Source organism: Equus przewalskii, unplaced genomic scaffold, assembly GCF_037783145.1.
Source record: "Equus przewalskii isolate Varuska unplaced genomic scaffold, EquPr2 ChrUn-13, whole genome shotgun sequence".
Taxonomy (NCBI): domain Eukaryota; kingdom Metazoa; phylum Chordata; class Mammalia; order Perissodactyla; family Equidae; genus Equus; species Equus przewalskii.
Window position 1 is genome coordinate 8,800,738 of NW_027228750.1, and position 13,029 is coordinate 8,813,766.

General features: G+C 35.8%; 1 protein-coding gene across 4 annotated transcripts in view; it reads left to right on the forward strand.

The window, feature by feature from the left end:
• SLC16A4 (solute carrier family 16 member 4) overlaps positions 1 to 10,239 on the forward strand; it is a 33,321-nt gene extending 23,082 nt beyond the window's left edge. For 3 of the 4 annotated variants that reach the window (XM_008528152.2, XM_070608056.1, XM_070608055.1), the window contains 2 exons: positions 217 to 310; positions 9,509 to 10,239. In XM_008528152.2, the coding sequence (XP_008526374.1) occupies positions 217 to 310; positions 9,509 to 9,633 (219 nt within the window). In that variant the 3' untranslated portion in view covers positions 9,634 to 10,239. Of the gene's footprint in view, positions 1 to 216; positions 311 to 2,331; positions 2,568 to 9,508 lie in introns of those variants that run through there. The other variant, XM_070608057.1, reaches the window with a different exon arrangement.
• The last annotated feature ends 2,790 nt before the right edge of the window (positions 10,240 to 13,029 follow it).

Here is a 13,029-nt window from a genome sequence, read left to right on the forward strand (position 1 = left end):
ACTAATAAAATGAAAATATTCCCCACCCAGTGAAACTACTGTTTCCTATTTGCCTCAGCTCTTTCATAATTTGAGCGCAAAAGGCCATCCAAATCACCTCAGAAGTCAGCTGTTCACAGTTTGAGATGATATGAATAGTATTTGTCCCTTTGTAGGCAGAGGACTCTACAGAATTTCACCCTTAATATGGCTCACATTGGATTCTAATTCCTACAGGTTGATCTGTCTGGGAATTCCACTGTACACAGGTTTTTGGGACTTGCCAGTTTCTTTGCTGGGATGGCTATTCTTGCTGGACCACCTATAGCAGGTAACAGCTTAGCCACATTCTGAGCAAACTGCAATAGCAATGAAAGAAAACGCTGATCCATGATTAAAGGTAGCATGTAGTAACAATATCAGGTTAAAAGAAACTGACGATATCTTTACTGTTCCTGTACGAAGTCTCATACTCCATCACCAATCCAGGAGAATGTAAGGGTTAATTCAACAGATGTGTACTAAGCAGATTCTTATATTGTCTTGGGAGTTTCAGAGTAGGGATTGTATGTCTACTTGTCTGGGGAGACAATTCAGAGTTTACCAGATTCTCAGAGATGCTTTAAAAACAAAAACAAAAAACCACTAGTATCTTTCATCTAAACAGGAGTCATTATAGAGTTTGAAAGCTACAAGCTCTTCAGATGTACCATAAAGCTGCCCAGAGTTTCCGAACATCTCTTATTTTCAAAGAGGGATGGAGGCCCTTCATATTCTGTCTCTATCAAAGGTGGGAGGATACTTGGCTTAAAGGCCAGAATCTCTGTGGGTTGAATATGTGGGGCCACTGGTGAACATTAAATACAAGTACAGTAAATTTGGGGAGTTCTGATGATGTAAGTTAGCTTTAAGACTGAAGTGCTATTTTACATTCACTTTTTACCTAACTGGACATTTTGTGCTTGCTGAGCATTTAATCTAAGGCTATCAAAAGATTGATGACTCACAGAAATATTTCTAGGAAACAGACTTAAACTTTAGTATTTTATACACTATAGGTTCTCAATATATTTTAATGTACAAATTTCAACACCATTTCCAATCATCCACAAAAGGGAACGCAGCCTAAAACTTACTTTTGTTTCCTTCAGTCCTGAAGTGAGGCAGAAAAAGGATATGATTTGCCCCACTATCATTTTTTAAAAATGAAATTTTATAATGACATTAGGTTTACACCTTTATAAACTTAACACTTAGAAAAGGCAAATATCAAAAGAAAAGTAGAGAAACTTAAAAAGAAAAATTATTACTGGAAGGGAAAAACTGCACCGCCATCTGAGGTTCATTTTACGTGCACCTATTCTAAAGGAAAAATGTATACAAACATACAACTAACTCCTTATCTACATTTGTGAACACAGTTCTTCCCATGTGGTCTAACTAAGCCTGTACTTCATACTTGGAAAGCAGGCTAGAATTTTAAAGTCAAGCCCAGAATTGTTATATAGGGACTGGTAAAAGGAGATCAAACACCAGATGTACCTGTCAGAGCTCCTCTGTGGCCAGTGCCCAGGTCAGTGAGATACAGAAAACAGAGCTGAAATACAGTTTGCTGATGCATTTTTTCAATCTTGATCCTTCTTCACTGGCTGTCCCAGTGATACCTTGGAACTTTTCAAACCTATTAGGCCAAAAGTATAGGGAGGTAACAAATACCAGGGCATAGACTATCTTATTCAAATGATAAAGGCAAGTAACAAAACTGCAGCATGTTTAGAGATTTTACGTTCTCTATGTTTTTGTATACATCTTGAAATGTTTGAGTTCAATATATGAGAAGACAAGGTGGGGTCTGTGAGGACTATTACTCGAAAGGAAAAAGCTATAGATGTGTGTATTTGTCTTGACATCAATTTGTTGGTTCATGGTCTTTTTTATTTATGAAAAAGGACAGACTACAACAGAGCAGATTAGAAAACAGTGTGCATCACTTTATTGTGAAACTTTTATTTCATACACACACCTATGTTAATATAAAATTTATGTGATGTAAAATACATTTCTTCCTCTCAATGGGTCAAAAAAAGAAATGACAAGCCTTTTATTACCCAACGTCTACAATACCCTAGCATTGTATGTAAGGATAAAGAGAGCTCACGATAGAATTTTTACCCACTAATTCTGAGAGTATTATTTAGGCAATCATAAATTCCACAAAAAAGTTAAAGGAAGTGATAAGGCTGTTGCTGAAAGCTTATATATAGATTATCAATCTGGGAGTTGCTCACAGTATCTTAAGATGATAATAATTAATACATAATTCAGTTAAATTTCCTTTTCTATCTCCCACAGACTGCAACATTGTGCTAAACACCTTGTTGGAGAGAAACTTCAGGATAGCCCTTGCTCCTGAAGGTCATTCCTCTGTGAAATGACAGACAGGATTTTACAAAAGCCATTAGATTTATTCCTAACTTCTGACTCCAGCAGCAACTACCAAAAAAAATCAGAAGTTTTGATTTACAGGTTGACTCAGTTCTCAACAAGTATGGCAGTTACATTATTGTCTTTAACTTTAACTAAATTGATAGGCTTACTGGTTCTAAAATATTAAATTCTCAGCCAATCTTAGATCTTCAAAACTGTATGAGATTCTCATTTTTTACTTACCTAGATCTGTTATTACCAAATTGCAAAAGCTGAAATTCCTATAAAAGATTACAGGCATTTTAAATTAGGAATCTAGCAAACAGTAAAACTTTTCACAATAATCCTCAATCAAAACACTAATTAAAAATGGTAACACTGATTACATGAACAATATTTTTCTCCTTCCTGTATGGAAATGAAAAAGAAAAACAAGTTAGTCTTATCTAGCATATTTTAATAATTCAAGGAAAGAAAAAAAAAACATAGGAAATCCATAGGAATCATATAACAGTTTTTAAAATATAGACTTTTCTTTTAAAAGATGTAAATAGAGAATATGGCAAGAAAATTATACACCTTTTTAAACTGTGAATATGGTAAGAAATATATAGTAGTAACAAAGTTTTTTTTATCACATCTTTGCTGAAACTGACAGGGATTGAAATTGATAAAAGTTAAAAATGACCCTCCCACATGCACACCTCCTCCACAAGCCATTGCCCTGCCCACTCCACCCCACAACCCGTTCTATTCCCTTCCAATACTCAGTGACAAATTCACTTTTAGTTAGTAATATGGCCTGCTTCAGACTAGGTCAGTTTTAGGGTTGTTCTAGGTTTCCTGACCTCGGGTGTCAGAAGACCTAAGTGAGGGCCGAATGTCATCACTCATCCAAACCCAAGGGCTGTTTTTTGCTGGTAGATGGCACCCAGAACTACATGCTGCCACCAATATGGAAGCTTTGGAAGGTCATGAAAAATAAAAACTATTGATATTTTAAAACCTTATTACATTTCTAGTAGATCACTGTTAACAAAAGTAAACCTGCAGAAAGCAAACAGAAGTACAAAAATAGTGCCTTGGTCAAAAAAAGCAAGTATACAATCACATTCTCCAACATACAGGTCAGATGTAAGCTACTTATATGAAATTCCCATTCCTGTCTCCAAGGCATTTGACATGTTAGCTCAAAATGCTAAAGGCTCAATTTCATTTAAAAATAAACCACCAAGGGCCCATATTAGTTGCCTATAAAATGAAACTAAATGCAGTTCCCCTCTCCTCCATACAATCTCAACTGATAAATGCATATATTATGCTAATATATTTTATATATTTAAATCAATCACAAATATCTCCCGAAAACTCCCTTAAAACATGATAAATAATTATTTGATTGTAAGTCAATATATCCATGCAATAACTATCAAGCAACTTATTAACAGCACTCTGCTAGCTACTATATGGGACACAGAGAAAACAAAAGTTATTTCTTAACGTTCTTTCAGAGTTTATTCAGTCATGTCATAGCACCCACTCTGCCACGTACACTGCCAGGACTTCATACTAAGTACTTAATACTAAGTTAATATTAACTAGTTAATATTAATACTAACGAATATAGTCTAAAACCTCTAAAACTGAGAATTATTAGAATCTACATTCTTCTTCCATTTCATTAATTGAAAATTTGGGTAAGCCACTGTCACCCATGTCTCCATTTTCTTACCTTTAAATAAAGATATTCTGAGCTATGGTATAATAAAAATGACCTTAAAATATTATTGAAGCTTCACTCAACCAAGCAGGTCGTTTTACAAGTTATTTTTTTCAACATACTCAAGGAAAGCCATTTCTAATCCTGAATAACTATAAGTCAATTGTACTCCAGAATAAGTTAAAATTAACTAGCTCTTGGAGAAGTACATCTTTCTCTTGCTATTATTTGCCAACCTCACACCACATCAGAAATACCATGGAGTGAAACTGGTCAATTTGCGCTTCTTCATCTGTGTTTCATAAAAAAAGACAACGGCTAAAACGGAAATTCATTCATCTTAACTTGTCTCTACCCGTTAACACAGATAAATTATTCATCTCCTCACGAAATGACAGGCCATTTCCTATCTCTAGTCCATCTTCATTTCAGATACATTATTAAACAAATATTCCACCTGGTCCTCACTCCACCTTTTACCAACCATGCCATCTACAGTTTTGACCTATCAATTGAGAGTTTCTCCAGGGCCTGAAATTCTATTTGCAAAACAAAACTACTCAACCTTTTGGTCTGATGTAAATCCATTTTGGAGGTTGGGGATAAGTAGAGGACAAGTGAGAAGGCAGAGCAAAGTTCTCTGTCCTCTAAATCCTGAGGAATATATTATACCCTGAAGAGGCAAAAGCAAATAATGTAAACCATTTATTTATCCAGTGATTATTTTTTTTTAAGATTTTATTTTTTTCCTTTTTCTCCCCAAAGCCCCCCAGTACACAGTTGCATATTCTTCGTTGTGAGTCCTTCTAGTTGTGGCATGTGGGACGCTGCCTCAGTGTGGTTTTGATGAGCAGTGCCATGTCCGAGCCCAGGATTCGAACCAACGAAACACGGGGCCGCCTGCAGCGGAGCGCGTGAACTTAACCACTCGGCCACGGGGCCAGCCCCTATCCAGTGATTATTTTCCCCATAAACAACAAAGCCCCACAGAACTTTACTTTGATTCAGTATTCCTAAGATTGATGAATACCTACAAAGACATCAAAAATAAATTCCAAATAGCTCTCTATTGTGCTTTTAAAAAGGAGAAGAGTAGTTCTTCCTTTGAAAATACGTTCCTTTGCATGGCCAAGGAATCAAGCTTCAAAATCCTAACATAGACCACAATCCTTCTAAGAAAACTCACAGCACAGAGGCAATTCTTAAAGCACTCCCAGTAAATATTACTGCAAGCTTCTATCATAGGGCCTTTAGAGAGTTCCTGTCTTAAAAGAACTTGAGGTTGAAATTTGCTAAGCCACGTTTCCCAAGATTTTTCCCATCATGGCACATATAGAAAATATTTGTACAGCATATCCAAAGTAAAATGACAAAGCTGCTAACAGCCAGCTGGCAGCTCTGGTGACCCCAGGGATGAGAGAAGATCACTGTCTCTGTATACCCCAGGAGTCTGCCACTACGCTGCAGCCCAACAGCTGGAAGTTCTGGTTCAACAATGACCAATCACTTACAGAATTCTCAACCACTAACTTGAACCAGCATCAAGGAACTTTGGAATTAAGAGCCTTCAGGGTATTTCAAGTTTTAACAAGATGACCAACAATAAACTTACAGTAATATTCCCAATAAAAAAAGATTCATAACTCAGCTCGACAGTCAAGTTCTGAGATATCAGAGGTAAGAATATTTTTTAGACAGGATGTTAAACTCATTTTTAAACGTGTATGGCTTAACCCATAAAATGATGTAGAATAGTTTAAAAATGTTGACATTTAAATACATGAATTCAGGGGCCGGCCCCGTGGCCGAGTGGTTAAGTTCACACACTCCGTTCGGTGGCCCAGGGTTTCACCAGTTCGGATCCTGGGCGCGGACGTGGCACTGCTCATCAGGCCACGTTGAGGCAGCGTCCCACATGCTACAACTAGGACCCACAACTAAAATATACAACTATGTACTTGGGGGATTTGGGGAGAAAAAGCAGGGGAAAAAAAAAAGAAGATTGGCAACAGTTGTTAGCTCAGTTGCCAATCTTCAAAAAAAAAAAGAATTCAGAATCTTATATTACATATCAAACTTGAAAGATTATTCTAATCCCTTTTTTATTGACTGTAAGAAAACTGGTGTGCAAAACTATTTAAGGAAGCTGAACCCTATTTTCTTAGTTGTTTTCAATTATCATGGGAAACATTAGACAAATCCTGCCCAAAACAAGGGTCACACCCATAGACATAAGGAAATAATGTGGACAACAATTTTATTGTGTGTAAGAATCAACTGAGTGCTACCTAGGATGAGGTATGCTTGAGGGAAGCCAATGAATCTGCATGATTAACATGCATCCCAGGTGAATCTGATGCAGGTAGTCTGGACACACTGAAGAAATGCTGACAGGGGACTCCAGCTTGGGAAGTCTGCACCAGTTGCCAGGGTACTCCTCAGTGTTGCCTACATACAGTAATGCTCAGCATGAAGTGGACACTCACATGCATGCACACTCTCCTGGATTGTGGCTGGTATCTAATCACGTCTTTCTCTGTCATTCACAATGCTTTGGCTATGACCACAAAGGAACCCAGTCTTTTGAATGTCAACTTATATGTGTGTATCTATTTAAAATGGTTAGAATACAGTGGCTTCTGAACTACCAACAATAATTTCTTTTAAAAAGAAATAGAAGCATTAAAGTGTTTAGGGTTGAAAATGCATTTGTATATAGCTTTTTTATACTGTTACCAAAAAAAGTACAGAGATCTAATAATATCAGACCAAATACACAGTCTTCTTTTACTTTCAGTGGTGGGGAAAGGCTAATAATTTCAACCCAATAGAGTAGATGTTTCAATACCAATGAAGCTCTGAATTTAACTTTTACCTAGTAGCCACTTAAATCTAAGCTTTATTATGACAACTAATACTTTCATAAGACAATAAATAAGATATAGTCTGCATCCTACATTTTACCTTATATTTGCTACTATAAATAGCATCCTAAAAGCAAATATTAAACTGTACATTATTATCCTACTGAATGGCAATTGGATCGTAATTAGAGAGAGGAGTGAAAAAATACTAATATCTCAATTATCAAGTATGAATGGGAGAAACAGATTTAAAACAAATTATTTCATTAAATTTTGCATGGAAATAACATGGAAACAGTTCTAAAATATGCTAAATGGTTGCCTGCCCTGGTAAGAAAATAAAATATATTTTAATCTTTAATGTTTCAGAAACAACATTTTGACTTTAAATGTATGTATGTGTGTGAAATGAAAGGCTTGTAAGCAGTTTTCTCTTAAACTGTTTTAGTCCCTCTGAGATTTATAAAGAAAACAACAATCCATTTTCACATTTTTCAACTGTACCCTCCTGATCTTTCAGTAGCACTATCTCCTTGTCCAAGAATTTCTAGTCTTTTCCCAGAGTGTCACTTCTAAGACCCCTGTCTTAAAATTCACAGGTTACCTATGTACTAGTAAATTTGCTGTACTGGTGGGACTAAGGCAAGAATGAAAGTAACAGGGTGCTGCTTCTTTCCACACTCCCTCCTTTCTAGAAATTTTTAGATGAGTTGAAAGACTGGTCACCTATTTCTTAGCTATCTAAAAGTCAGTAACAATCAACATAATAAAAAGACTTGTCCTAGTTGACCCCTTTGCTTAACTACAAGAAACATTTGAGGTCACTGATCAAACAAGGAGTCAATAAGTAAAAAGCAACTTAAAGTTAGCTGAATTTAAGAGGCTATAAAAAATTCCATTCATTTATTACATTAAGAACAGGAAACATAAAGCTAATGAAACAAACAAAAAAATTAAAAGTCTTTATCAGAGCCAAATAAGAAAACAGAAGACAGGAGACAAAGACACAATCAGACCAAAAAATAAAAGTGTATACACATCCAGTGAGAAATCATGTTCCAAGATATAAATAAAAATCAAAAGACACAATGTAAGCTCCATGAAGGCAGATATTTTCATCTATTTTGTTCATGGGTAGGTATATCCCCAGTACCCAGAACTGTGCTGGCAGTTTTTTGGCACCCCATTTTGAATAAGTGATCAGAATAATAGCTCTAATTTTTTTAAGGTCTTTTAGGATTTTTTTTCTAATTTTTTTTTTTAAGGATTGGTACCTGAGCTAATATCTGTTGCCAATCTTCTTCTTTTCTTCTTCTTCTTCTCCCCAAAGCCTCCTAGTACCTAGTTGTATATTCTAGTTGTGGGTCCTTCTGGTTGTGCTATGTGGGACGCCACCTCAGCATGGCTTGAGGAGCAATGCCATGTCCGCACCCAGGATCTGAACCAGCAAAACCCTGGGCCACCAAAGCCAAGTGCAGGAACTTAACCAGGTGGCCACAGGGCCAGCCCTTAGGATTTTAAACATAAAAACTTATAAAAGCCATAATGTAACTTTGCATTACAAACATAATATGTATATGATACTCTAGAAAAGAGGTTCTCAAAGTGCAGTCAGTGGATCCCCAGAGGTCCCGAGATCTTTGTAGGGAGTCTATGAGGTCAAAACTTTTTTCATAATGAGACATTATTTCTCTTCTTCACAGGGTTGACTTTTGCCACCATATTTAAATGCTGGTGCCTTGCACAAATATTCTTCTATACCACACTCTCACAATTCAAAAAAAGGTGTTTCATTTAAGAAGTTCTAACATGTGCCATTAGCCAAATGATTTTGAGGACCCTCCCGTTTTTGCTTTAAAAGAGCATTTTGATTTCAGGAGGAATTAGTCATCAGTCAACCCACTTGACCAAGTGGTCAATTCCTTTTTATATGTTCTCATAACTTCCTGAATCTTCCCTTCATCGTCCATATCACATGTGTAATTTATGTCACCATTAAACTGTACAGTCTATGAGGGCAGGGACCATATCTGTTTTGGCTCATTATTATAGTCTTAACACCTAGCACATTGCTAGGAACATAATAAGTACTCAATTGTTCGTTCAGTGAAAAGGAAAAAAGATAATCAGCTCTCTCACTTTTTTCTTTGGAGAACAATAGTAATTCATGATTATTTTCTTTGTAAGAATAGTGGCCTTCTAATAAGATTCATCGTAAAATGAAATGGTATTTGTCCCTCATTTTCTCCAACTTCCTTTATAAGATTGAAGATGAGTTCTGGGACCACAGTGACTTTTCTCTCACAGCTTTTTTCAGTCCCTAACTCAGGTGGAACTGATTTAACTTCATCAATAGAAAATAAGACAGATAAGTAGCTTGACCAACTTTCTGATGGGTCAGAATACATAATACAGACCGGTAAGTACAGGGGGCTCCTTCCTTCGAGGAGGAGGTCATGGCTGTGAATCACTAATGGAAAGGTTTGTGTCACTAACAGAAATCATTTCTTCCTTCCAGGCTGGTTATATGATTATACCCAGACATACACTGGCTCCTTCTTCTTCTCTGGCATATGCTATCTCCTCTCTTCAGTTTCCCTTTTCTTTGTACCATTGGCTGAGAGAAGGAAAAACGGAGTCTGACCAGAAAGAAAGAGGACTGCAATCAAGCGAGAGCGTAACAAAAGAAAATCTAAACTAATCAGTCATTGGAAACAAAAGCTAGGAAGAAAACAGTTTCCTCATTTGCAAAATGAGAAGGTGAAGCAGACAGTTTTTAAGTTCTTTTTGCTTTAGCATTCTGAGGAATCTAACTGGCAGTAAGAAAAGAGTAATAGCAACTTAAATTAAACTGTTAGTAGTTAATCAAATAGGCCAACATTTTTCATTAGCAGAAGCAGCTACCTTAGGTATTAAATGAAAATCAGAATGTGCTTTAACAATAAATTAATCAAACTCTCAATTGTACCATAGTAATTCAATACTAAAATATGTGAAGATGGAAAATAGTTTTTCCTAGTTTAAAGAGTTACTAAACACAGCCATTGGTTGACTACAACTCTGGAATCTGAATGCATATTAACACCTTGCTTAGTGACTGGAACAGTATACACCCCCCCCAAAAAGTTTATCCTTGTGTATTGATTAGAAGTAATCTTTTTTTTCTTTTCATTATTTTGTTTCTTAAACTTTCTATGATAAACATGTATTGCTATGTAACAAAAAATAAATAGGACTTGCTAAAAAAAACCCCAAACAAACCATAAACCTTTATTTCAAGATCATTTGAACAGTATTCCTGCCCATCCAAACAGTATTATTTTTTCACTACACCTAATTATCTAAAATATCAAGCTAAATATCTAGATGTGTCTTTAGAACTACAAATTTTATATGAATGGTAAATAGGTGCTTTTAATGGGAGATAAACTTAAATTAAAAGAAGTTTCTTAAATATGGAATAATCATGTTAACTAATTAATAATGTCACTTAGATTGAGCAATTACATGTGAATAGAGTGCTTCATCACCTGGGTGATTTTAAGAGGAAAAAAAACCAGCTAGAGTTCTCTGCAACACCAACCTCCCTGATGATCTCCTTCAGAATGCTCCTTAAAACTATTATTATCATTCCATCCTTCCATTCCTCTCTGCTTTAAAATATCTATTGATTCCCTATAGAGAAAAATCCTAAACCGAAAACTTGGTTTTAGCTCCAAAACGCCATACCCTCCATTCCCTAGGTATGCCTTTGTGTGAGCTCTGCCACCAGCTACAATCCCAAAGGCTCGCCTTTTCCCACCTGGCACAGTCTCACTGATCCTTCACAACCTGACTGACTCAAAGGTCACCTCTTCTGGAAAATCTTCCCCAGCATTGTCATTCTCTCATGTGGAATCCCATCTAACTTTTAACAGAGTACTATATGAGCTTACATGTCAATCTTTCCCATCAGTCTGCAAGATCAACAAGATGGGTAATGTTTTATTCATCTTTGTATTCCCCGAGGCCCATCATAAACTTTGGAACCAAATTAATCTGTGTTCAAATCTCAGTTATCTTTAAAAAAGTAATGGTTCTATTTAAAATGTATAGGTTTTACATTTAGATGTACGTGTCCAACATTCTTTTTACATTTTATATGTAAGATAATATGAAAAAAAAACAGAAACACCACCCCCCTTACACACACAAACAGCAAAAATAGTTAATAATAAATCCCAGCTCTGCCACTTGTTCCCACGTGACCTCATGAAAGTTACTCAACCTCTCTAAGTCCCAATTTCCTCCTCTGTAAAATGAGGATAATACCACCAACCTACCTCACAGGTATATCGTGAGGATTAAATGAAAATATACTTGTACTAAGCAAAATACCCCTCATACATAGTAGCTGCTAATTTCCTTTCTTATGCTTTCTACATCAAAACAGAAGATAAAGGAAATCAATGATTTACGAGGAACTACTCTTATCCATCCCCCCTTCCCTTCTGAGCAATAACTGTTTTCAAAAGACACTTTAACTACCTACGGCAACTAGAATTTTTCCTCCTATGAAAGCAAACTGTACATTTCAAGTAGGACCAACTAAAGAACTCCAAGTTGAATTCTGATTTAGACAGGCTTTATGAATCTTATACAAGAGAGTAGTTCTTCATCCTACTTAGTGGTAATAGCCCCTCTAAACCTGGGTGGTGTGGATTAAGAAAGTCTGAATCCCTAGCTAAAGACTTCTATAACTAATGCAGTCATTGTATTAATATTAACTTACAATGTTTCTATTCATTTACTACTTTTGGGGGACAATATTAGAAGATGTCAACACATTTCTAAGAATCTGTAATCTAGAACTACTATCCCAGATTTATATAGGATTTCAAGAAAAGCAAACTAGTACACTGACTTTCTTTCTCCTTCCCATCAAGAGATCCCTACAGGACAGAGAGGACACAAATATTAGACTTAGGATATACAAGCATGTGTGTTTGGAGTGGTAGGGTGGTGGATTAAAACTACTTCAACATGTAACATGTATATAGCAGTCACTGAGGTCGGCACATTTTGCATATTATCTTATGTAATCTTCACAGCCTCTAGAAGCAGATACTATGATGCCCATTTTACAAATGAATAAACTTAAGGGCAAAGAAATTAAACACCCAGCAAGTAGTGGAGTCACAATTCAAACACAGACACACAAAACCCTATGCTTTCCCCTCTAGATCACCCTGACTTCTTGGCAGTACCATGAGATTATGAAGTTAATTTAATTGAAAGCAGTTATCTTAGAATAAATGTGTTCTAACTCAAATTGGCATAAAATTTTAATATCTAGATTGAAATGAAACGAAGAATGCAAAGTACCCAGGAACCAAAACAAACAAAGCCACAATGCAAAACAGTGTGGCTTTTAAAATAATTAATTTTTAGGTCTTCCAATATTTACTGAACCTGACCAAAGAATGTACTGCCCAAGTATAGGCCACTTATAATTCCTTAATACTAAAATATTAGTTGGAATGTTTATAATGATAATTTTCTGATATTTTTCAAATAATCTAGGAATATTAACATATGTGATGCTACGTTTGTTTGCAAAAACTTAGCTCCTTAGTAAATAAACTTGCCTAACTGTAAAATCAGCTTTATCCATATGAGAAAAAACACACCATGTATTAATATTTGATTTTAATTGTTTTTACGAGAGATGTAATACAAAACTTGGACACTGGTTCCTCTGAAGACCTCAATATAAAACCAAAGCCCAATACTTTTTAAAAACCTTGAGTGTTTCTCTTAAGCCAAAATCAACTTGTATGAGGCTTTACGCCTACATATTTGCCTCATGTGGCTACTCATTTGCCACATCTATCTACCCAATTGTCTCACCTATGGTCTTAACATATAAACAGAAACGAAAAATAATGAAAGTCCTTGGAATCAACTTTTACATAAACCAGTTTAAAATTCATGTTTTATTTCTATGAGAAGTAAATTGGCATTACTTAGGATAACTGAGACAAGTAAAACAATCATTTC